The sequence below is a fragment of the Vipera ursinii genome (assembly GCF_947247035.1).
Source record: "Vipera ursinii genome assembly, chromosome: 6".
Lineage (NCBI taxonomy): Eukaryota > Metazoa > Chordata > Lepidosauria > Squamata > Viperidae > Vipera > Vipera ursinii.
This window is the reverse complement of record NC_139515.1, coordinates 68,004,257-68,031,303: the sequence shown is the minus strand read 5'-3', so window position 1 is coordinate 68,031,303 and position 27,047 is coordinate 68,004,257. Positions and strand designations below refer to the sequence as shown.

Here is a 27,047-nt window from a genome sequence, read left to right as displayed (position 1 = left end):
AGCTAGAACCGTACTTCCTTCGTAAATTGTCTAAAAAAGTCTTTACATTTTATATAGTCATGGTTATAACTCTTTATCATCGCTAGCATAACACTTGTAGTGATAACATCCATTCTAAGCCAGTCCTACAGATATTTTACTGTAGTGGCTTTGTCCCCAACATAAAAATAATACAGAATCATGTTTCAAATAGAGCTCCTTCAGCACTTTTAAAGTATATAACAAATATATTTGCTGGCAAGATAGTAATCCTTCTGAATCTGCCAGGATACGTGCTTCTGCCTCTGAATCTGAAGCTAGTTCGATTTTCAAGGAATAACCGGATAGGTTATAACAGCAGAACTACTTCTAAAATAGGAGAGCCATCAGAAGAATAAACATTTGTGATAGTTAAGCAGGAAGGATGGGGATTCTGGAAATACAGGTGTTATGATAGCTTTTTTTAGTTTCTTGTTGAGTTAATTGTGACCCCAGGTACCTCGAAAATACAGGAGGTAGTATTTGCTATTGGGTTTCCCATGTATTTAGCAGTTATCTTGTAAATAACCAAACTGGACAGATTTTCTGCCAACAGACAAACGTTATGTAAAGCAAAAGTTAGTGGGAAGCATTTTTGTCTCTCTGGATTTTCTAGGATACCTAGGCCACATTTTAGTTCCAAAGAAGGGATGGGTTGATTTTCAAAGGGAGACTGCAACATCAAACTGCTGAGTTAATATCATATCTGCCAGTTTGGGCTGAGCTAACAGAGATCAGTTTGATGAGCTTCCTACTAAAACTAATTGTCCCTTTTTAAATTGTTGTATAACATAAAATATATCTCGTGGCTTTGTTAGTTCCATAGTAATTTAGAAAGATCATTCATTTGTCAGTGAATGTAGTTTTGTTTACAAACTGAACAGAAACTGAGATCTAAGTTTCAAGAGTCCTTTGGCAAAATGCTGCATTAATTGCTCTCATCAGTCTACCCATATTTATGCACATGGCAGCAACTGTGTTGTAAGCTGCGTAGGATGAGTAGGAATCATTGGTCAACTTTTCAATTTTCCATGAAGCTAACTTACTTTGAAGGGCTGTAACCTAGTGGCAAACTAAAATAATAGCCTACCTAGCTACTTGGTGCAAGATAGATATGCACAAATGGAAAAGGGGTAATGCACATGATGAACTTGTATTTCACTTCATGATGTGATGGACTCAAATTATATACTTGTATGATTTGTCTGATGACTTCATGATGCATGTGTTGTCATTAAAGTGTGCTTATGACTTTTATTAGATGCACATGATTTACTCCTGGAGGTCTAGACAATGTTGGTTCTGGAACATCTGCCTGGTAGATGCCAATAGATGTTGGAACAATTCTTAGAAGTGAGAAATATTAGGCTTTTAAATAATCCCTAATCCGATCAAGTACCTTTGATACTTATTGAAGCCCAATTAAATATTACACTTGTTAGGTGGGAAATGAGTATATTTAATATATTTCTTTTCCAATAATTGTGGTGTGATGGTCAGGTATTACTCCCAATGTGAACTGAGGACCCATATCAGTTGTCTGTTTAAAATCTTCATGATCCCTGTCTGTTAAGATGTTTTTTTATTGCAAACAAGCTGAGGAGGTGTTAGTAATTCAGGTATTGGACTGGAGCCTGGAAGACCAAATCATATGTCTCACCTCCAGAGGTTCATTCTCTGACTTCAGGCTAGTCACAATTTATCAACCCAACCTCCTTCATAGGATGTAAGAAAAATTGGAAGGAGTATTGTGCGTGTAGCCTTGACTGCTGTAGAAAAGATGGGATAGAAATGTAACAAAGAGAAATATAGGAAGTGTTAGGACCATTGTCCAAACCAAGGATCAGCAGCTTCATTTCCTTCCAAACATGGGTTTCTTTAAGAATTGACCTTTAAAAAGGAATGAGAAGAAACACTGACTAATGAGCAGTTTGTTCTTCTAAGTTGTGGTAGGCCATTGTGGATTAGCATATCCACCATTGCTAGGTGGGTTTATATGTAAAGATTCATCTCAATTTGCAGGTGAGGGCAAAGACTGAGGTCACCTGTCAAATACCTCAGGTATCAAAGGTCCCTTTATGTCTCATAATAAAGCTCATTAGTGCTTTTTTTGTAAAAAAGAAAAAATGCCAGAATTCACACATGTCATACAACCCGCCTTGCCTACTCTACAAGGTTCCATCCAAAAAAGGTGCGGGAACTCAGTTCTGGGCGTTCTATGACAAAAAAGCCCTGAAGCTCATTTTAAACAGTGCTTTGGAGCATTGTCATTTTACGTAGCATGTGATCTAGTTAATGAAAATTTCTTCTCATCCTTTGATAGAATTGTGGCAATTTAGGCAGCCAAATTATTGCTTGACATTTAATTACTACTGAGTTGTTAGATTCATTTCCCCCCAATTTCTTTGCTATCACAATGATCAACAATTGCCTTTCTCAAGTAAATGCTATGCATCTTGTCTTTTCACTGAAAGAGAACATGGAAAGGAGGAATTGTTAGAACCTCACAGTGCTAGAAGACATCTGATCGAGTCAAACTGATGGGCCTGTTTTGGCTCAAAAGTATATTTTAATAAGATAGTTTAAAGGTAACTTTAATTAGGGAGAACATTGGCTTATTGTGATGATCTGAGTCATGTAACATTTAAACAAATCCTTGTAATAATGGTTACCAGTGTGGATCAGGAGCTTATATATTTCAAACAGCTTTCCCAAGTCAGAGCTCTGTAGTTCCCAGCCAGCGCTGCGTGGGGGGGGGGAAGAGCAGAGTGGGTGGGGGCAGATGGGGTGGTGTGGTTTTGGGGCACTTGGTGTGTAAAAGGTTCGCCATCACAGTTATAGGGGAAGATAGATAAGGCTTGGATGATACCTGCTGGGGTAATGAAATCTCTACGAGCAAACAACCAAGCTTAGGGGACTACCAAGAACACAGTTTATTATTTTTATTTATTTTATTTTAATTCCATTTATATCCCACCCTTCTCCGAAGACTCAGGGCGGCTTACAAGCTTAGCAGTAGCCTTCATTCTATGTATATGCCTGCTTATTAGGGCTTTCATACACCCCCCAAGCGGCATTATTAAAGTCAGCTTAATTGCCCCCAACAATCTGGGTCCTCATTTTATCTACCTCGGAAGGATGGAAGGCTGAGTCAACCTTGAGCCTGGTGGGATGCGAACTTGCACTAATTGCAGGCAGCTGGTGTTACTTAAGGAGGCATTAGCCCACTGCTCCACCAAGGCTTGGTTATCTTTGAGTTACAAATATACCCTTTTGTTAAATACATGAGGGAAATTTAACAGTTCTACAAATCAGTTGTTAGACACACATCAATAAACTCATTGTCAACACTGCTAACATCGAATGTTATTGCTTGACATGAGATGAAGAAGTAGCTATTTCATATGTTAAACTTGTGTATTGCCTTAAGACGGGTATTGTTTTAGTTTAAGGTTAGGAGGGGGGAATGAGTAGGATTGCACTTTCAAGGCCATTTGTGTCTCTAAAGAAGATAAGGTTTGGCAGTTCTTCTAACCGAAGGGAAGCTGATTCTTTAAATTAATTGGAGAATATGATTAATGACAAAATTAGAAAGGTGGAGAATTGTGTTTTAATATATTGTGCAAGGGGCAGAGATTTCAGATTCCAGCTTCTTTCAAGCAAGCATTTGCCGGTGTATTAGGCTAATAAAGGACTTTTAAGGTAAACAATGCCTCAGAGTCACTTGAAAAGCCCATACGTCGGAAACTTGACACTCATTTTCCCAAAGGACAATATCCTTTATGCATGAGAGGTATCAACAGATTTGAGATAATCTGGAGATTTGTAGATATTTTTTTAAAAAAAATAACCCATCAGGAAAAGCTGAGGAAATGGTGTGTGAACATGTTTATGAACATTTATGAACATCAAATATAAATCAGTTGGAGGAGGTAGGAAAAAAAATAAAAAAAACAGGAATGGAGGGCAGTCGTATAGCCACTTCACATTTTTCTCTTTATTGATTTTTAGGAAGCAGCCATACTTGGCAAGAATGTATTGGTCCTGGATTTTGTTGTCCCTACTCCTTTAGGAACAACTTGGGGTAAGTTAGTGGTTCTCAATCTTAGTACAAAGAAATACCCCAGTTTTGGTTTTGCTTATGCTTATGATTCATCTTCACATTACGGAAATAAGGTATGAAGAAATACCACATTGGGCTGTGTTCATACATTACACTAATCCACCATTTACTTTGCTTGGTTTTGACTTACAATATCCCAGCACTGTAGTTTGTAAACTATGATTTATACTTAATAGCATGTTGCATGAATTCAGCAAATTGCTATTTATTCAACAGACTTTGTAAGCTCTGGATTAATGCAATATGTGAAACCAGCTACATTCTTCAGGATTTATTTTATTAGATTCATATCTGATCTTTGTGGAGAAGCTCAAGGCAGCATACATACTGTAATGCCTACTCCTATTTCTTCCCACAGTAATAATCCTGTGAGGTGGGATGGATTGAGAGACGGTGTCTGGTTCAAATGAACTTCCTTGGCTAAACAGGGATTAAAACTAGGGTTTCCCTGCTCCCAGCCCAGCCCCTTAACCATTGTGCCACACTGGCTCTCAGAATTCTGCTTGGCTTTCATACAAAGGGGCTGAAAGGCCTTCCACAACTGCTTGGCCATTGGAGATTCTCACCAACAAAGTTGCCAGTTAATTGTTTCCCTGTTTTCTGTATGATGATCCTGGATGATTCTGCTATGCTTACTTTTACAGGTCTTGGAGGAACTTGTGTAAATGTAGGCTGCATCCCTAAAAAGCTGATGCATCAGACAGCTTTGCTTGGGCAAGCCATAAAAGATGCACCTGCATTTGGATGGCAACTTGGTGACAAACGTAAGGATATAAAATTCCATTTATGTGAATGTTACACTATTATTTGGGAAAAATGACATGGGAATAGAAAGGCAGTGGGTGGGATGCATAGTGGGATAAAGATATATTTTTATATTATGTTAAAGTGCAGGAAGAAGGCGTGGTTGAATAAATGGTGTGGTTGTGTTTAGTTTAGAGATTTAATACCATAGGCCTGAATGCTACCTCCAAACTGGGGTATATAAAAGCAATTCTCCAATATGCTTGAAGCATAGAGCTCAGTGCAGAGCCTTCACAAATGTCCTGAAAACTGATAAGACACTCTCTAATAATTTATTTGAAGCATGCATGAAATAAAATCTTGAACGGGTTAAGAGGAAGATGCTGCACTACTTTCACATTTCTGACTATATTTATTATTCTTTGTTTCATGTCAGCAAAACTTAATAAACCCAGGATAATTTAATATAATTTTCAGAAAGGAAGGCACAATCGAAATCATGTGTATATGTAGCTATGTAATGAAGCCTTAGTTAAAATTAAAGACATAGATGAATGCTAGGTTCTTTCTTTCTTTTCTTTGATCCTTAGCCATAAAGCACACCTGGAGCTCTTTGACAGAAGCTGTTCAGAATTATATTGGCTCTCTGAATTGGGGATATAGAGTGTCCCTACGAGAGAATAAAGTCACATATGAAAATGCTTATGGAGAGTTCATTGGACCACACACAATTAAGGTACTGAATACCTTTTGAATACTTTGTTACATCACTTGTTTTCCATTGGATCTCTTATGTTTCTTTTACTTGTGTGGGAAGTTGGTATGGAGCATGTCTGTTAAATGACAAGGCCCTACTGTTCTTCCAAATAAGTCATGCTTGTCTGATACCATGGATTCTTCTCCATTTTGTGAAAGAGTAGACTGAAGTTATCTTTCCATCAATTGTAGCAATTCAGTGAATTAGCTTCTGTTATTTAGCAGCAAGGAAGTGCCCAATTCTTTGTCCTGACCTTGGCTTAAATATCAAAGCAAACTGGGTTCAAGGTCTTAAGTCTTAGAAACCAGAATCAGATAGAGTCTTGGGACCAGTTCCCCCCCCCTTCTGGTCAATTGTGTTTGATTCTTGGAGATTGCCTGGACAAGTCCTTGCAGAGAGTGCTGTAAAGCACTGTGAAGTGGTATATAAGTCTAAGTGCAATTGCAATTGCTATCTGGCATAGCTATTAAAAGTACATAGCAAAGAATTAATGGTAATTAATATCTAATCTATCAAAGGTGGACAGCAGATACATCTGGATCTTCTTATAAAAGCAACTTCCATGTTTTATTGTAGATGAACAAGAATTCTCTATACATTGTAAAAAAAATTGCTGGGCATGGATATAACTGGAATTGTTTGCATTTGGCCCTGCTTGGTGAATCATTTGGATTCTAATACAAAGCAAGGTAGATTCTCAAAAGCTGAAGGTTACCCAGCTCACTTCCCTTTTTCTTAAAAAATAACCTATCTCTTCTTAGCCGTGAGCAGTTTTTCCTTGATTAAAAAAACTGCTTCCTGATCTAAAGTAGCACATCCTCAGCCTATTATTATGGCATAATGGAAAAAGGGTGCCTAGCCAGGTCCTAGATCTTGCCATAAACTGAAATAGCAGCCATTCTCTACCCATTTAGGCATCACTCTTAATAACATCATCCATATAGGTTCATTCACCTGCATGTCTTTAACATTAGTTATTTAGGAAATGTGTATGCCGCCCAATCTCTTAATAGTTCTTGGCACCTTATGAGGTATAGTATATACTATTGTCTGCCAGCAGTGTCTTTATGTAATATCAGCTGGACGGCCAAATCAGTCTCCGTGGTAAAGAAGTAATGGATGCAGCTGACAAAAACGTGATTGATGTCCATAAATTCGGAGAGGTGGGAGAGATTTTTTCACTCTGGATTTAGATGATTAGTATCAGCCAGGCAAAATCTGGAAGGTTTGCAGGAAGAGAACGGCTAGTTTGATAGTTGTGGGGAAGGTAAGAGAGCAGAAGGAAGGTAACTTGCAACAGGACTAATGCAAGAGAAGCGTTTTCAAGATTTCCTGCCATGGAAGGTAAAGAGTAGTTGGGGAATATTTCCTTCTTTGTTACTCTCAGAAAATCTGAGTATAGTTTTTAAGCCATGTGGATTGATTTCCAAAGTTCCTTGGGCTAATGCCTTATTTGGGTCACTAGCTATATTTACAAGCAGTGCTTTGTCTAGTAGTCTCAGCCCAATGAAAAGCGAGTTTGCTACATTATGAGGAGTCTTATTTCATATCCCAGGGTTCAGCTAAAAAACTTGCTCTGTTGTTTACAGACAACAAATAATAAAGGGGTAGAGAAAATTTACACAGCAGAAAGATTTCTGATTGCCACTGGAGAAAGACCTCGCTATCTGAACATTCCAGGAGACAAAGAGTATTGCATCACCAGGTAACATAAAATAAATGAATTGATGTGTTTTATACTGCCTGATGGCACTCAAGGAAATTGGCTAAAATGTAGCATTAGGAAGACAAGGTTGCTCCTTAATAGAACTCTTGTGGTAAAATGGTTCCTTATTGAAAATATTTCTTTTTAATCCTCAGAGGACCAGTTTTTAGGTCTTTTCTTGGAGATGCTGTTGTGGGGTAACTTAAATTGCACTTGAATGCACTTTCAGACAACAACCTGGAGATTGTAACTGAGAATTTGGAAGGCTACAGTCCGAAGAAACCATTAAAATAAAGCCTTTGACTAACCTTTTAAATTTGTCTATCAACATTTAAAGTCTTGGCTGTATGCATAAAACCTACCTTGCTCATCTCCATTGAAAACACATCTTCAGTTTCTGCAAAGGTCTATTAATGTACAGCCAAAAGCAAAATGCGTAAAGGAGTGGGAAGTAAGGGAAGGGGAAAAGCTGTTATATTTGTGTAGTTCAAAAATTCAAGCCATGAGAAAATTGTCCTGCATTAACTGATATGAAAAAGTAATGGTCTGCAAAATGTTGAGAATTCGTAATGTGTTGAGCTTTCAGGTTTGAAACAACTGTTTTGAGCTTGAAAGAATCTCATTATGAGCTTGCAATACTGGTTTCAAGATTAAAATAATGCTATTTTGAGCTTAGAGGCCTTCCAATATGGTTGGAACAACCTGTTTTGAAACAGATATTTTCAAAATGAAAACTTGATACATACACCTTTGGAAAGGCAAGGGAAAATGGCTAGGCTCCAGCTAGTTGTGTCTATGGGGCACACTTAGCTTTCCAGTCCCATCTTGGTGATCTCTAGGAACACCCAGGTTACATTGCTTAAATTCAAAGGTAAGCCTCAAATTGCAACTAAAAAAGTTTCTAATGGGTCTAATATGATAAAAATGGCAGGTTTTAAAATAGAGTGGAAGAGGAGATTGATAATTCTAGCTCTCTTCAATACAATGTTGTTGATCTAGATCAGTGTTTCTCAACTGTGGCAACTTTCAAAGTGGTGGACTTCAACTCCCAGAACTCCCAAGCCAGTCATGCTGACTGGGAAATTCTGGGAATTGAAGTCCATCCATCTGAAAGTTGCCAAGGTGGAGAAACACTGATCTAGACATTGACCAAATATATTCAGTTTTTATCCCTCTGCCAAAGACTCTATGATGTTACTCACAGGGAGATAACCAACAATCCCCAAATAAAAGAATAGTTAATAAATGGGGGTCTTACTGTTGATCATAGAAAGTTGTTAAGTTAGAGGAGTGGTGCTAGAAAAATAATACCATAACATTTTTTTGTTAGAATAAAGTTATATGGAACATTTGTCTCTGTAAAATATAACAGCAAAGTGTCCAGTTTGCTTGTCTTTGTAAATACGTTTCTTGAAATTATTCAAAGATTCTACCATATGCCACCGGAAAATATTCAGCATAGTTTTATCTCTGGAAGGAGAAACCGTCTGTCTGATGACTTCAAAATCTTCTTGAAATAAAATTTCCCACATGTCCCTTCAGGGGGCCAGAAACTCTGATGAAAGAAAAGGCAACTGGGGATTCTTCAGTTGTTGAGGGGCAATTCCTTTATCTGTGACTTAGCCATGGTTCCAAGGAGTGATTGAAATTCACTCAAATATCTGGAGATATATACAGTATAGCCTTATTCTTGATGTTGATCCCTCTATGTCAGGGGTCTACAACCTTGGTAACTTTAAGACTTGTGGACTTCAACTCTCAGAATTCTCAGCCAGCTTGGCTGGCTGAGCAATTCTGGGAGTTGAAGTCCACAAGTCTTAAAGTTGACAAGGTTGGAGACCTCTGCTCTATGTTATAAAGAAATTGCCCATCTCTCATCACAATTTACTTTTTTTTCTGGATTCATGCACTTAATATTTTTGTCTCTAAATTAATTTATGTATATATTTTCCAGCGATGACCTTTTCTCACTACCTTACTGCCCAGGAAAGACATTGGTGGTTGGAGCTTCTTATGTTGCTCTTGAATGTGCAGGATTTCTTGCTGGACTTGGTTTAGATGTGACTGTCATGGTGCGTTCCATTCTCCTGAGAGGCTTTGATCAAGATATGGCAAATAAAATAGGAGAGCATATGGAAGAGCATGGTGTAAAGTTCATAAGAAAATATGTGCCCACTAAGGTAAGACTTGCCCAAAAGAAGTGATTTTAAAAGTGGCTTTCCTGGTAACATGCTTTGTGGTTCATATTCCTTCTTCCTAAGACTTCAAAAGTGCTTGCAGGTTTCAAGATTTCTTGTGTAAGTCACATATGTCTTAAACCAGAGAGCGGCAATATTTTGGAGGACAGAGTATTCATGTTTTTAAAATATAATTAATGTCAGCCTTGGGACTGCATGGGGCGTGTTTGATGTCGTACTGATTTCACTGGAAGACAAACTTGTTTTTCAGGAGTTGAAAGGCTTTAAAGGTGGCAGTGGATGTGTTTTGCTGCAACAGACTGCATTCACAATGAAAAAATCATTGTTGAAAATCAGATATTTTGATGGCACAATCTAAGGGCTACAATTTGATATCTGAGTCCACATGCAATCCATTGAGCGACAAAACAGTACAACTGTAGAACATCAGAAGTTGTCCTTTACTAGCTTAAACTATTATCTACTTCTCTTACTGCCAGTAGCAAATTCTTGATCCAGGGATTAACCCTTGACTACTCAGTGACCTTAGTGCTTTATTCATTCTTTGATGGGACTTTGAGATGCCTTTTCTCCTGTCAGGATTGAACACTTAAAGAGTGACAAGGCAACTTTGATTTAAAATACTGGCATTACTTTTTCCCAATATTCATCATATGTAGATTTTCCCTTCATGATATGAATAGCTAGATGCTTTAAGACAATGTTGGCAGACATAAATCCCAAGTGGCTTATTATATTCTTAGGCAGAAGTCAACTTTAAGGCATTAGGCAGAATTCCATGTGCCTATGGAATACATGTTTAAATTACTTTTTTTCAGCGTTTTAAGTTTGCCTCTGAGGTGTCATGGAAGCCAATTTGACATAGTGGTTGGGTTTCAGAATAGGTTGGGAAAATCTAGATTCAAGAACGAAATGAACCATAAAGCTCAAAATGTTGGGCCATTTTCTTCCTCATGCTTGCCTACATCACGGGTTGGTTTTGAGGGTAAAAATAAATGAGTAATTGAAAATATGTTGCATTGTCTTTCTTAGGGGACAGGTCAAGCTTATGAACATAATGAATAAATATCAAATAATGGAAAACACATCTTGTAAGGTCTAGCTATCTTGTTAGATTCTGGCCTATGTTGAATTTCCGTTTTTAGACTTTCTAACAGACCTAGTGTGCTCTTCCTACACTCAATACTAATTATTTGAACCATCTTCAAGCTAAGAAAGAGTGTTTGAATAGAGCAGTATACAAAGTTTCTTGGTGAACTAGGAATGGGAAATTGATGAGAACATAGATTTTAAAAGGCTGATCTATCTTTTTGCAAGGGACATGGCTGCCTCTGCTGTGCTTGGACCTTTTTAAGGAGCCATGGATTGAAATGGTCACATGAACAGCTTCTTAAATTCAGTATTATGTAGATTCAAAATCATTTTCCTTTGTGTTCAAACTGCTGGTTTCTTTGGAGAGAAACACCAGCAGAAAAAAAGACAGGTAGGAAATCTCTTGAAAAATGTAAGGGTCCAGAAACACAACAGCTTTTTCTTTAAGTCACAAGATAATAACTAAAATATAAAAATACAGAAAATACATTTGTGATTAAAGTTTATCACTATCCCCTACTTGAAGTCAATATTTAATTTATAAAAATATTGCAGATTGAACAGATCAAGGAAGGAACTCCTGGACTGTTAAAAGTTACAGCTCAGTCTACAGAGAACTCTGAAATAATTGAAGGAGAATACAACACAGTAAGTAATTTTCATGTGTTATTTTAGTTTCAATTAAACTGTGGAAAATGCCTCTGAGCAAAATAGGCAAAGGAATGAAGAACAAAATGCTTCCTTGGTCAATGTCATAAATGGCTTTATATGAATGGGCCTGGATTTTATTTATTTATTTTATTACATTTATATACCGCCCTTTCCCGAAGGACTCAGGGCGGTTTACAGGGTAATTAAAAACCAAGATACAAAAGTTAAAAACAAGTTTTAAAAAATTATATTTGTCCCTGTATAAATAAAACCCCAGTTAAAATTAAGATTAATCCTCAGCCTGGGCCAGAGAGCTCGAAGAGCCAGGTCTTCAGGTCCCGGCGGAATGAACGGAGGTCGGGGGCAGTCCTCAGCTCCACTGGCAGCTGGTTCCAAAGGGCAGGCGCCCCCACTGAGAAAGCCCTATCCCTGGGTGTCGTCTGCCGACAATCTCTTACCGGTGGCACCCTGAGAAGACCCTCCCTGTGGGAGCGCACTGGATGAAGGGAACTTGATGCCGGCAGCAGGTGTTCCCTCAGATATCCCAGACCCAAGCCATGTAGGGCTTTATAGGTCATCACCAGCACCTTGAATCTCACCCGGAGGGCAACCGGAAGCCAATGCAGCTCGCGGAGTAGAGGTGTTACATGGGAGTATCGGGAGACCCCCATCACAACTCGCGCGGCCGCATTCTGCACCAGCTGAAGCCTCCAAGTGGTCCTCAAGGGCAGCCCCATGTAGAGAGCTCATTTTGTAACATTTTTATATCACTTTGGATATAGTGATTGTGGAATGAGGTTTACCTTCATTTTCATGTCTTTCCAGCCTCATAACAATAAGAAATTGAAATTCCATAATGCTGATGGCAGAAGGATGTTAAGGGCTTAAAAAACAGTTTAAGGGACAAATAAAACCTTAGAGATGTAACTTGCCCAACTGTACAATGTCATCTGATTCACACTGGTGTTCATGAAATTGTGACATTGAAGCTATTGCATACTAATTTTATTTGAAACGGCTATGCAGTGTACATTTCTCACAACTTAATTGTGTCTTATATCCTGTTGAGTAAAAAATCCTCATAAATTCCCTAGGATAAGTGGATTAAATTAAAATATTGCTCTTCTTCAGGTGTTGCTAGCAATAGGAAGAGATGCCTGCACAAAAAAAATTGGACTACAGAAAGTTGGAGTGAGGATCAATGAAAAGTAAGGCTAAATCTCTTGTCTGTTTATTGTACTATGTCTCTTACTTGCAACATCAATCTTGAAGTCTTTATGCATATAAATTTTCAAGGAAACATACATTTCTTTTCTGAAACTTATCTGCTTCAGCAAGAATGACACCATAATTACAGCTTCTTATTACTGGAGATGCCAAAAGGGCAAACTTAGTAATAATTAAAATGCTAATGATTAACATTCTGTTATTAAGGCTTTTGAGTTATCTCACCTTGCCAGATGTCTTGGGCAAAGAAAACCCTGAGCAATCCTTTTTTTGTTTCTTTGTTCTATTTTCTTAATGCTTGTGGTGGGGTGCAGAGCTTCTTTGTTTTTAGTAGTTAGGAAAAAAATGAAAAATGCAGCTTTTCGGTTGCAGCAATATACTAATTATAGCCACCCACCCACCCATAGATGCTACAGCAATGATTTCAGGTAGAATCAAAATGAGTCTGATTTCTGTGAATTTGAAAATGTGATTTTTATTTTGACTATCCCTAGCTTGAAATGGCTGCAGCCTGCAACGTTACAGGTCTGTTTTTAACAGCATTTTAGGGCACAAATATTTGCATATATGAGGGTGAAGGTTCGTTCTCTGAGCTTGTGGGTTGGTTTCCAAACATTTCATTACCAGGCTAGGTAGCATCTTCAGCAGAGTTTGGGGGATGTCAGTGTTCGTGTTATTTTGTTTATAAGGGCTTGTGGGTGTGTCGAGTGAGGATCTTGTGATGGGTAGGTTGCATCAGGTCAGGGTCATTGGGAGGTGAATTGCTAGTGGAAGGGGGGCTTGTGTGGGTTGGATGAGGGTCAGTACTATCTCTGGTTGGCTGTGGGTTTGATTTGTATTCTGAGGGGTTCATAGGCTGGATATAGGTCAAATCAGAATCCAAATCAACCCCACAGCCAACCAGAGACAGCACAGATCATCCAACCCACGCAAGCTCCCCCTCCCACCAGCAGTTCACTTCCCAAAGGCCCTGACCTGATGTAACCTCCCCATCACAAGACTCTCATTGATTACTCACATCTGACCCATCACAAGACCTTCACTCAGCTCACCCACACCTGAAAGCTTTATAAACAGAAGAACACTGACATTGACATCCCTAAAACTCCACTGAAGATGTTACCTAGCCTGGTAACAAAATGTTTGGAAACCGGCCCACAATCTTGGAGAACAAACCTTCACCCTCATCCTACACCCGAGCTACAGATGTTTGCCACTATTTGCATATATGCTATGGTTTTGCCTTCATGCGCTATTATGCTTCTGCTATTGAGATCTGCAAAACAATAACCTGACGAAAGTGCCAGAACCAGTGAAGAATAGCACTTGGGGAGGGGAGGGGTTTTGGGTTCAGACAGGGATGCGATGCAAGAAACTGCAAACCATTTTTGTTTGTTCTAATCACAATTTTTTTCTCTGCAAATGTTTCTCCACAAAGCGCACGCTATAGTCCCTTTTTAACGAGATTATGATTCTTTTAATCTGCAACCAAAGCCTTGCATATGGATCAGCTTTTATATTTTTTCCTCTCCTCCAATCAACCTCTAGGACAGGAAAAATCCCTGTTAATAACAAAGAACAAACAAATGTGCCTTATATCTATGCTATTGGAGATGTCCTGGAAGGCAAACCAGAACTCACCCCGGTGGCAATTCAGGCGGGTAGGCTGTTGGTGAGGAGGCTTTATGGTGGAGCATTCACAAAGGTAAATCAGTGCTTATCATGATGGTTGTAAAAGCAATGGTTTTGAAATGCATTTTTGTTTTAAGTTTATGCTCATGTAATTGGTAGCTAACATTCATAAACTTACAGCAACAGTCCCAAATGAAATTCCTCTAGCTTCTTTGAATTACAACTCTCTTTGGGCTACAGCCACCATTGCTGGTAGTTAGGGATGATGGGCATTATAGTTGAACAACATCTGAGGAAAAGAAACCAGGAAACGCTTAAGTGGTGTTCTTTTTCTAACTTTGCGATCGCCCTTGAATTAAATGCTGCAACTTTAAAATCATTTAATGCTCTGAGATATTATAGGCTTGTGCTTTGGGCAACTAACACTTATCTCCAAATATTTTTCCTTGACAGTGTGATTATATAAATATCCCCACTACAGTATTCACTCCTTTGGAATACGGAGCCTGTGGTTACTCTGAAGAAAAAGCAATTGAAAGATTTGGCAATAATAGGATTGAGGTATTTTGGAAATTGCTAATGTGGACTATGGCTTTTCACGTTTTTGACATGAAATTCAGAAAACCTTTTGCATTTCAAGTTTTCTGATGAACACAATTAAGTGAATGATTGTTATCTACTCCCCCTTGAGGGTGAATTATATGATTGTTGATTTTATTGTGTGTGTGATGGGATCTACCTCTGCGAACAAGCAAGTGGTTGGATCTGAAAATCAAATTCTGTGTTTTTAAAGAAAAACACCATACTGTTTGCAGAGCAGTTATCTTTTTGATAAGCAACATGGAGTCTTGGCTAGTGCCAAAGCCAGAAGTCAGATGGGCATATCTCAGAAAGTTGAATTTCCGACCCCCCCTCCCAGGCAGATCTCCATGATACATGTCAGGTCAGCTTCCTCATCCATGATCAAGTCTTACTGGCTTTATTACAAATGACCTGGTATTCAGCAGTAGCAGCCAACAACCCAGGTCTAAAAGGTCTGCCATTGGGGCCTGGGAATGAGCTCAAAGGCCTGGAACGTGCCACAAGAAAAAAATATACCTTTGGCATAGTACCCATGAGTGCCCTGTCCCACATATTACATTTTCCCATGTCCATCACCATTGGGATGTTACAGCATCCCCCTGTCCGAATTCCCTCCCCCCCCTCCATACCTGTCCAGTTACAGCCTCTTTCAGGGCCATTAGCCCAGGATGCTTCTGCTTTGTTTGATGTAATCCCCTGTATTCAACAAAGCCATGCTAGCTGGAGATATTGGGTATTGTTGTCCAATATATTTGGATGGCAACCAGGTTAGGGAAGGCTAATGTTCATGTAAGTTTACACTGGAATTAATGGTGTGTCAGGAGCCTAAGATAGAGCATCTGGATGTTCGTCACTTATCAGCTAAGGGAACAGCTTCCTTACCATTTAGAGTAGTGATGGAATGTAGTGAGGAGGTGGATTCCTATGAAGGAGGGGTGCAGATGACAATTCAGATTTTATGTACGAGAGAGAATGAAGATAGCCCCTCCCTAATAGTTCATGGAGTATATGGTAGATGTAAATAGTAGAGTGCTCAGTTTGGCAAGATTGTGTCTATTTTGTCTATGGAACAATAAAAGAATTCTGCCTGGAAGAAGCTGGGCTGGAGAATTCTGGGAGTTGAAGTCCAGTCATCTTTAAGTTGCTAAGGTTGAAAAATACTGATTTAGAGAAAGGCCATTAGTTAAGAAATGGAACTGTCTCTGCTTTAACTAAGCTGGAATTTTTTTAAAAAAAAATAAAAGCAATCCAGTTGCTGAAATATCTGTAATTTTGTTCCTGTTCTTTTTCAATAAATCTTGTTAAATGAAATGTAGAAGGGTGCTGACATGAGCTTGAAAATTGACTGAAAGTCAGCATAGGTATTTATATATCATTTCTTTCCTTTTTCAGGTTTACCACAGTTACTTCTGGCCACTGGAGTGGACAGTCCCATCCAGGGACAACAACAAATGCTATGCAAAAGTTATTTGCAATCTTGCAGATAGGGTAATTTCAGTGCGCCATGAATCCTTTGCTTTTTTTCTGCAAAATGATTGGCATTTTGTAGAAGGAGAAGGAATGTTAATATTCATTTTGTACGCATTGTGACTCACCACCTGATTGCTTTTTTCTCTCTCTAAAGTACACGTGCAATTCTAATTGAATCTGTGTCATCTTCAGATCCTTAAATTGGAGCTATCTGGATCTGAGGATGAAACTGCTTTCATTTGACAGGCATCAATGATACCTTGAAAGTATTAGTTGGTTAAAATCCACCTGCAAATCCACTTCTAAATTATAGAGTCATTGTATAATAACACCTTGGCTAGGCTTTGCAACCATTAAATAGTACCCCTCTTTAACTTTGCTCAGTATTTAGTTAATAGCTGTGAATGTTTTAATTTTCAAAGTATAACAACAGCTGAAACACAAAATACTTTGGAAAAACTATTGTATCCTGAGTCTCAAAGGCTGTTTGTGTTAGGGCAGGGGTGTCAAACTCAATTTCATTGAGGGCCACATCAGCATTGCGGTTGCCCTTAAGGGGTTGGGTGGGTATGGCCAGGGTGGGCGTGACCTACTGGGTGGGCGTGGCTAGAGTGCGTATGGCCTACTGGGTGGGCATGGTCAGCTCTACATCGTTCGCATCAAGGGTGCCTATGGGGGCCTGGGCAGGAGTGGGACAGATCTGAGGGTCTCTGGCAGAAGGAGGGTCTCTGGGCCAGGGCCAAGGCAGTGGGGGCCGTTCCCTCACTGTTTCCAGGACGGGTTCACAGGCCACATGAAACCACTTTCTGGGCTGGATCCGGCCCCCAAGCCTTGTGTTTGACATGTCTGTTAGGGCAAGTGGGTTTAGTCTCTGTGAATCCTTCTCACAGTTTCCACTGCAGTTAATTTGGATATATATTTACTAATCTAAATCAGCGACTCCCCATTTGCAGTTTATCAAAAATTTTACTCCTAAATTGGAAGTGACGACTTGAAATTTTCAGGTCTGCAACAAGTAGTATGAACCATTTACTAAGTCCTGCTAAATGCCCCTTCTCTGATGCTACTGTCAAAATGCAGCAGTTGGCAATAAAAAGCCAGCCATTCAAAATTACCCATTTATTCCAGGACATTTTTCTGAAATATTAGAATATATGATATTTTAATTATAGGAATTGTAAGATCCTAATTGCTCAGAAATTATTAGATTTTGATATCATTATGTAGCATGTCTCGTTATGTCACTTTTCTTCAGTGTTTCAGGAAAAAGAAAGTAGTCAGAAAAATTATGTCTTCCATGACATATAGCTCAGAAGTCCATAGTTTTTTTCCAGATTAACAACCAACGATACACTACTTATACTGTATCAGACCAGGACAAGCGTGAGTTGTGCCAGAAAAAAAATGAACTGTATACAGTAGGAGTAAGGAGTTGAAACTTGACCAGAGAATCAGAGCTAATTATAATCATAATCATAATCATAATATAAAAAAGACTGTGGCAAAGGCAAGCAAGGGTAGTACCAATAGTAATAGGCGCCTTGGGTGCAATCCCAAAACAACTGGAGCACCACTTGAACACCACTGGCATTGACAAATTCACCATTAGTCAATTGCAAAAAGTGGCCTTACTAGGAACTGCTTCTAACCTGCGACAATATCTATAATACCATCAAACAGCCACATCTGCCTATCCCAGGTCCTTGGTAAGGACTCGATAGGTAGACAAAAATGCCAAATCCAGTCTGAACATCTGGCTGACTGTGCGATGATCAATAATAATAATAATAATAATCACCTGCAACATTACACTCCGGACTTAACAATTGTCGATAAGAAAGACAAAAAAGTCTGGATAGTGGACATGGCAGTGCCTGGAGACAGCAGAATAGACGAGAAAAAACTGGAAAAGATAACAAAATACAAAGACCTACAAATAGAAATAGACTGTGGCAAAGGCAAGCAAGGGTAGTACCAATAGTAATAGGCCCCTTGGGTGCAATCCCAAAACAACTGGAGCACCACAGGAACACCATTGGCATTGACAAATTCACCATTAGTCAATTGCAAAAGGCAGCGTTACTAGGAACTGCTTCCATCTGTAATCAAACATCCACATCTGCCTATCCCAGACTTGATAAGTAGACAAAAATGCCAAATCCAGTCTGAACATCTGGCTGACTGTGATGATGATGATGATGATGATGATGATGATGATAATAATAATAATAATAATAATAATAATAATAATAATATAATATCATCAAGAAATTGCAGCTTCCTGCAATAACTCCAGCAAAGCTACAAAAAACTGCGCTACTTGGAGCATCTTACATTTTAAGGAGATACCTGGTTGATACCTAGGATGCTGGCAGCAGCCTGTGCCAACCGTTAGTGCCAGTCAATTTGAGTGTTCAGTTGACTCATACTTTATAAATAAAAGTTTTTTTTATTATTAATAATAATGATGATGATGATGATGATGATGATGTTTGAAGGGACTTGGAGGTCATCTAGTCCAACCCTCTGCTCAGGCAGGAAACCCTATATCATTTCGGACAAATGGCTGTCCAGTCTCTTCTTTAAAACTTCCAGTGTTGGAGCATTTGCAGCTTCTGGATGCAGGTTGTTCCACTGAGTAATTGTTGTAACTGTCAGGAAATTTCTCCCTAGTTGTAGGTTGCTTCTCTCCATGATTAGTTTCCATCTGTTGCAACTGATAATTACTTGCTGGCTTTATATTTAGGATAAGAATGGCCTGTTGTCATTTGCTGCATCATTTTTGGTAACTTAGAAAACTTCCTAGTTGAATTAAAATATATCCTTTGTGCAATTTTCCAGCTAGAATATATGGAACAGAAGAAGTCCAATGACAGTACTCTTAGGAATGAGCAATCTTTAGACAATGGTGGACAAAATAATTAGCTGAGTTAAGTCCTTTTTGCTGCTCTCATTATCTAGAATCGAGTTATTGGTTTCCATGTCCTTGGTCCCAATGCTGGAGAAATTACTCAAGGATTTGCAGCAGCCATGAAATGTGGAATGACAAAAGAACAGCTGGACAGCACAATAGGAATCCATCCAGTCTGTGCAGAGGTGGGTATCTGGTGTGGGTTGGCAAAAAGCTTATGTTTTCATAGAAATTTTATTATTTTGGGGAGCAATTTTGATAAATACTTTTTTCTTCTCCTTTGCTATAATTAGTTGGCTGTCCTGGGATGGGAAAAGTGATAGACAGTGTGGAGGAGCAATTGAGGCATTGGGCCTGTAAGTTTGAGGTTCAAGTCTGTTCTTAGTCTTTGAACCTGACTGGGGCCAGTGAAAATGAAGGGCAATCCCCCTGTAACTTGCTTTAAGATCTTGGAGAAAGTGTGGAATAGAAACCTAAGAATTCAATAACAGAACTAATGTTTTCCCTGGAAAAGCTCTTGGGTTTAATTCCTTGTGTCCCAAAAGAAGTCTTGGAAAGTCTCCTATCTAAACCCCTGCAGAGTTTCTGTCAAATCAGTTTGATACTCAGCTAAAAAAAATCTTGGGTTTAGATTCTCAGGGCTTAACGAAAATGCTTCACATTTAAATTCAAAGTTTCATGCCAGCATGAGACCGCCTGCAATACTGAATTGTGAATTCTTCTGTGAATCTCTGAAACTGCAGTCTAAATGTGTCATACCTAGTTAGAACTGACAACAAAGAATGTCAAGAAAACCCAGGCTATTCGAGATCTGAGTGTTCCCATTACTTGCCCCAGCTTCTGCACGCCCAGCAGCCTGAAAGCTTACAAATGCAATTAGATAAGTAGGTATCATTTTGGTGGGCAGGCAACAGCATCCCGTCCGCCTTGGCCTATAATCATGTTGGCCATATGACCATGGAAAGGGCCTTTGAACAACACTGGCTCCCTTGGCTAAGAAACAGAGAAGAGGATCGCCCCCTAGAGTTGGACATGACCTTTACCTTTATCTGTAGAGAAATTGGAAAAAGGCAGAGTGCTACTGTAGTATGGCTCCCAGCAGCAATACTTTTATATTGTTGCTAGAAGGACAATATGATTATAATTAGGTATGATGGGTGTTACTTTTATATTTGGTATACCTAATTTCAGGAAAAAAATTGTATTTACTGTAAATTAATTGATTAATTTGTTTTAGACTTGCTATGAAACCTAAGACTGAGTGCCAAGAAACCACAGCATGAACTTATTTCTGTTTTTATTCTTGTTGTCATACATCATAGCTAGACTCACCTGATTGTATCATACTCATTGTAGGTTAAAAGAAGAAAGCACACAGTGTAACCCAGGGTCATTATTTTGTTTCCCATTGAAACATCTTAAAAGTTTGAACTGAAAAAATTAATAAATTCTTTTCTTCAAAAGAAGAAAAAAAGAGAAATCCAGAAAAAAACCTTAAAAGCAGAATGTCTGTGCCAATGGCACAGAAGAGAGAATCACCTGGATGATTTCTCTCAACATTAAAATGGAAGTATTAGTTGTATTTTTGGAAAATTACAGGTTAAAGTAGTAAAAAATGGGTTGAAATTATATGTGAGTCTAAAAGAAAACAAAAGAGAATGAATCTATTGTCTTTCCTGCTCTCCCTCCTCCTAACAGATCTGTAAATCTAGAATTTAAAGATGTGCATAATTTTAGGTATGAAATTTTGCAAAACACTTCATTTTGCATTCACATAAATTAGAATGTAATTATTACACTTAAGAGAACTTTTGGCACTAGCATTGCCAAAGATCTTTTAATACTATTCAAAAATGAGAATAAATATTTCATAGAAATATACTGCAATAATTAATTTGGATTTAAGCAAAGATAAATAATTTGCTATATTTAAAAGTCAGCGACTACTAATAATACTGTTCAAAGCCAGAGATGGGAAGAGGTTGAAACTTATCCTTACTATTTTCAGGTGCACTAAACTTATTTGCATGGCTAAGATATGCAGATGCTGTATCCTGTTCCTATTTATTTTCTCCAAAAGGTGGCTTTGATGCCAGCTAATAGCTTTGCTTTGAACCTGTTAGACTGAATTATATCTGATTTCCTGTCAATCTCCTATCTGTATTTAAATGTCCTGGTGGTAGCAAAGCAAGCAGTTGCCCAGGAAGTCACTGAAGACAACCAACTCACTATATTTGTTATTTCCTCATCAATTTATCTGAGTTTAGGATTGAAAAAGCATCCTAAACACATTTAAAGCTGTGTGAAAAACTATAGCTGCTCAGACAGCTGAGTAAATCTAATCCACATATTTTCATAGATATCAGGGGCCATTTGCCTTAGTCCGATGTGTTCATGTGACATTTTTGTTCACAGTTTTCTTCTGATCCAGAGCTACCCTCAATCTCATTCCACCCCTTGGGACTATAGATTCAAGTTCTGCCACAGCTTCAGATCCGTGCCTGATGGTCCTTCAGACAATATATTGTAGTCTTCTACATCTCTTTAAAAAATGTAATAGCTGAAGGAAGTGCAAATAAAAATGATGCAAGGAACATGTTTCATACAAGCTGAGCCTCATAAAATTCATAATCTTACATACACTCATCCAGCTACCCCTGCTTAGCTTCTAAACCTAGATTTTAAAAAACCCCACCAGGAACTGCCATCTTATTTGTCTTAATAGGATTAGTACTTGGATGGGAAACCATAGGGCAGTGTTTCTTGACTTAGCAACTTTAAGATGCCTAGACATAGCTTTCCTGGCTGGGGATTTCTTCCGTTGTTGAAGTCCAGCTACCTTAAAGTTGCTAAGGCTGTAAGCTAAGTGGGGACGTAAACAACCAAACAAAACAAAACAAACCAGGAGAAATGCAATAGCAGCCACTGCCACATCATTACCAAGAAGGCAACATGGGCTTCTTTATGCAGCCACCAAACTCAAGTTCATCTTGAAAGAGGCTTAGCATGGCCTCACATGTTCCATGTGAACTGGCAGTGCTTTCCATCAGGTAGAGGTTTTCCCAACTCTACTTGGAAATGATGGAATCTGGGACTTTCTGCACATAAAGCATATTCTTTGCCACTGAAATTCAAGAACCATATTCTTCTATGAAATAGGTATTGCCTCTATTTTTGGGATTGCCTGAATGTCTTTTCAGATTGACAGGTTAGATCCTATGAGCATGAAGTTGTCCCACATTTCCTCCCATATGACCAATTAATCACATCCCATTTGTACCAATGTAGGCATACTTCTACTTTGGTCTCTTGAAAATATTTCTTAGCCAATGTTTATATTTTTAGAAATGGAAACACTGCTCAGCCCTTGCTGATTTTGTCCACCAGAATATTTGGATATGGCATATTAAAGACTCATTGTGTGAAGCTTACCTTTGATAAATTGTAATCTTCCAAAACATTTTTATGAGATATATTGGACTGATTCTCAGCCAGCAAAAGCTTTTAAGACCAGGGGACTCACTTTCTTTAATTTCAGTGCAAAGTTAAGTAGATAACCCATTCCTCTACAGAATAAATAATCTGCAGCCAGTTATTTCTGTGGAGATGGCACAATACAGTCTCAGCCACTTTCCTTTCTCATCTAACTTTTAAAAATAAGAGCCAGATCATTTCTTCCTAATGATTTACAGTATTACCTACCCATTATCTGGTCAAAAAATTAAAATCAGGTCAAGAGCATATTATAGTATAGTGACAATGTTCAATTATTAAAGTATTGCACTAAGCCATGGGTTGTTTTGACTGACTTCCACAAAGTGGTAAGTCACAAGCCATGGTTTACAAGCCCCAATGCCTGATTCATACATGAAAAGGTCATCCACGCAAGATATATTAAATATGACTTGATAATAAGTAAGTCTCATTAGCCTTTTTAAACAGTACTTACAATGTGAAGAATAGATCAATGTATTGCATACATGAGGATTATAAGACTCTGAGAAATTCTCATAATAAAATCTCAGTTCTGTATGCTGCTTTGGCTATTTAAAAACAATCTCAAAGTCAGACTAGTTATTTGTGGATGTAGAAGGCCAGACATCCATGGAGAACTGCATGTTAAGAAATGAGCAAATCAACATAACCTTCCATATCCAGAAAAGCTTTTCTAAACAATATCCATATCTTGTGTTTTCTCTTGTCTTTTTTTAGATATTCACCACATTGTCAGTGACAAAGCGTTCTGGTGGAAATGTTGTTCAGTCTGGATGCTGAGGTTAAAGTCACCCACTGTTTGCCATTGCCAAAGACTGACTTTCATCACCGTTGCAACCTTCAGACGTCCGTAGCTGGGAAGTAAGAAAACATTAAGACCTGCTTTCCTTCAGCTGGCAGAGGAGCAGGTGAAGAACACTGAAAGCTGCAAATTAGTTCTGATGATTGCATGGCAACTGGCACAACAGTGGGATGGACTCATGATCAAGATGCTGCTGGCAAGGCATTGGCAAGATGCTTCCATGAAGTCATAGCCTAAAACCAGTGTCTCTGGTAGGCAATGATGGAACAATTGCCAGCACAGCTTGAAACTAACTCTTTTCTCTTATTGGAATAAACAGACTTATTTTCACTTTCGTTATTTTTATAGACCCTCCAACAACACAAATTTGGACTTCTACAGAAACAAGTGACCAAGTTCTGAAGAAATAAATGGGTTTCTAATATGTAACAGCAGATCATTGTGCTCTCTCAGATTCTGTAAAATTGAAAGGGATACTGTGTCACTGTTATTCAAGTTTAGAAACTGTGCTGTATTTCTGATGCTAATTACACTGAGTCATTCAACAGGAAAAAACAACTACCACCCCCCTTCCATCAAAGCAAACCATGTCTGAATTATTTATATAAAAGACTATATAGAAAGAGATCTATAAACATGTTCCTGAAAGCTTTTCTGGTTCATAATGTTCCTTTGTGCATTCTGAAGTACTTTTTTTCTTGATGTGCTGGATATTAATGTGCTCTGTTTATATCTACTCCATCCCATTTCCACACACATCACCCTGTTCAATTACGACTGAAGAAACATGGGCAGTCTGTGACCAGATTATTTCTGTAAGTAATCAGTTACTCTATTGCAGGACTTTCTAATCAGTTAGTTTATTGCAGGACTCTCCCAAGTCCCTGAGATAATGTTAGAGAAAGAATGGTATTTGTCACTTCTGGTTTAGTCCTGTCTACTTGGTAGCCTCCCAAGGGTTTCTTAAAAGAAATATTCCTTCCCACTCAATCTAGCAGGTGCAAAAGATCAAATCAACACATAAAGGTCCAATTAAACCGATTTATTGCTAAACAGCCAGCACAGGAATCTTCTTAACTGATGGTTAGCATCTGCTTGGAGTTAGATAAGGGTCCACCAAATTCAGGGTGGCTGGGTTTGAATTTAGTCTGCTTGTGGCTATATATGGGTTTTAGACTGATCCCTCTTTTAACTCTGCCCCCAGCTTCTGCCACTCTTCCTCCTATACAATCCCAATATAAATTAAAACTTTCTGCATAAATAATTTACGGACACTGTGATTTATATTCTGAGAATGAAATGTGCCCACCTCAGCAAGGTAGCGTGGGAGATAGTTGCAGTGGTTTTTCTGTATGTTCTGCTTCACATGTTATATTACATCCTGGTTTGCTTAGCTAGCAGCAATTAGTTGGGTTCAATCCATTGCTACAGCGTGCTGGCTGAGGAATTCTGGGAGTTGAGGTCCACCAGTCATAAAAGGGCCACATTTGAAGACCCCTGGCATAAACTGTCTGATATAGTGACTGATTTATACAATCTGTTGAAATCATTTCAAATGATTTCAAATAATCCCTGTTACTGCAGGTCATGTGATGCTAGTCTGTGTTTCCATTAATCAGCTGGATTGAACTCTAAAGGATCTTCTTGGATTGGCTGTTGGTTTAGGAGTCAAAGTGTTGGCTCAAAATTTATTCAATATATCAACACAGAAGAACAAAGTTAAAAATATAATAGCATATTGTTTAGTGAGAATCCAGTAAAGAAAGTGTATGCGTAGAAAGTAATCTTTATAGAGATGCATAGAAGAGTAATTACTGTACAGATGAGTCCTAATCTTGTTTTGCTGTTAAAACTCCATTCTTAAATCCCTGCCAGAAAACTGCTAATGGTTTTAAAAATAGTTTTAGGAAGTGGAGATTAGATTTAGTTCCACCTTCTGTTGGTACTAATTTGATCAAGGATGTAAGTCTGTGTAGCTGCATCAGGCAAATGTGCTGAAATGTAGAATAAAGGATAGAATATATTGTTAGTGTTACAAATGGACAGTTGGTATTATAAAAAACACAATGCAGTGTTCACTTCCTGTTTCTGAAGCAAGGATAGCAGCTAGAAAATGGGGTTAGATACATACATTAATTAATCAAACTACTTGCCTTCAGAGGTAGTTTCATTTAGCAAAGGTTTTTAATAGGTATTTCCAGTAAAAGGCAGGACAAGAAGCAATGGATGGAAACTAACCAAAGAGAGAAGCAACCTAGAACTAAGGAGAAATTTCCTGACAATTAGAACAGTTAATCAGTGGAACAACCTGCCTCCAGAAGCTGTGAATGCTCCAACACTGGAAGTTTTTAAGAAGAAACTGGACAGCCATTTGTCTGAAATTGTATAGGGTTTCCTGCTTGAGCAGGGGGTTGGACTAGATGACCTCCTAGGTCCGTTTTATCATCATCATCATCATCATCATCATCATTATTCCTATTGGGCTGATTTTTTTTCTAGTCTAAGGCTAAATAAGTAATACAGGTGAGCCCAAAATTTCCATTGCTAAGTAAAAGAGTTAAATGTTTTTTGCCCATTTTATGACCTTCCTTGCCAGTTGTTAAGTCAATCACTGCAAATTAGTAACATGGTTGTTAACTGAATCTGGCTCCCCCATTGACTTAGCTTGTCAACAGGTTGCAATGATCCTGGGACATTGCAACCATCATAATACATGCCAGTTGTCAAGGGTCCAAATTTTGATCACGTGACCATGCGGAGGGGTGTAATGGTAGTAAGTATGAAAAACTGTTATAAGTCACTTTTCTCAGTAACTTTGAACAGTCACTAAATGAATTGTTGTAAGTCAAGGACTACTTGTATAGCCAAAAAAGCCAATAGTTTACAGTTGTTTTAAAAAGTCCATGAATCTTCACCATATATGAGTTCAAGGTTAAATACCTCATTCTTTGAAGGGTGTTTTTTCTGAATAAGGCTGCTTATGTCACTGCAGAGTATCAGATAATTTAGGGTATTTTAGTAGAGCTTGGCAAACTCATGTATGTGCAGCTTCTCTACCAATCACATTTTTCAGGTGCAATGAAAGATACACTTTGGGGGCACCAATTTTCAAGATGGCGTCATGAGATTGTATGAAGGAGCCACAAGTATTGTAGCACGGCCCACCATAGTCCTGAGAACTGCCATGAGTGCTTGGGTTAATTTGTGAGATTCAAATTTCATGTCCCAGAATGCCATTATTCTGGGGAAGTATAATTGTGAAAGGTTTAAAATGTTATCTCACACTAAATCTCGTGCTGATTACAGTTGATAATATAGGTTCTCTGCTGATGCTGGCTTGCCAAAAGGTTCAGCAGGCAAGGAATATATGGTAAATAATGCTAAATAATAAAATACTTGTGTATTCTTTGTGAACAAAAATAGTTGCTCCCTAGACTGATCAGTCTTGACTTCATATGCAGAGTTAGAGTGATAGAATGTTAATTATTTCAAAGATAAATCCAGGCTGCCCTTTATATTTTCATTTTGATCGTAGAGCTGTGATATGTTGTTAGTCTGTATTTAATGGTTGAAGTAATAATCCAGGGTCCTCTCTTTTTGTACCCCATAAACATTGGTTTTACAAATGCAGTCAATAGAT

General features: G+C 38.4%; 1 protein-coding gene across 1 annotated transcript in view; it reads left to right on the top strand.

Moving 5' to 3' along the window:
• The window catches only part of TXNRD1 (thioredoxin reductase 1), a 33,829-nt gene extending 8,560 nt beyond the window's left edge, over positions 1 to 25,269 (top strand). Inside the window, exons 3-14 of the mRNA XM_083366206.1 lie at positions 4,030 to 4,102; positions 4,786 to 4,905; positions 5,476 to 5,621; positions 7,232 to 7,347; positions 9,302 to 9,527; positions 11,193 to 11,285; positions 12,420 to 12,496; positions 14,064 to 14,220; positions 14,601 to 14,708; positions 16,122 to 16,217; positions 19,161 to 19,295; positions 23,323 to 25,269. Of these exons, the coding sequence (XP_083222332.1) occupies positions 4,030 to 4,102; positions 4,786 to 4,905; positions 5,476 to 5,621; positions 7,232 to 7,347; positions 9,302 to 9,527; positions 11,193 to 11,285; positions 12,420 to 12,496; positions 14,064 to 14,220; positions 14,601 to 14,708; positions 16,122 to 16,217; positions 19,161 to 19,295; positions 23,323 to 23,385 (1,410 nt within the window). The 3' untranslated portion in view covers positions 23,386 to 25,269. The remainder of the gene's footprint in view (positions 1 to 4,029; positions 4,103 to 4,785; positions 4,906 to 5,475; positions 5,622 to 7,231; positions 7,348 to 9,301; positions 9,528 to 11,192; positions 11,286 to 12,419; positions 12,497 to 14,063; positions 14,221 to 14,600; positions 14,709 to 16,121; positions 16,218 to 19,160; positions 19,296 to 23,322) is intronic.
• The last annotated feature ends 1,778 nt before the right edge of the window (positions 25,270 to 27,047 follow it).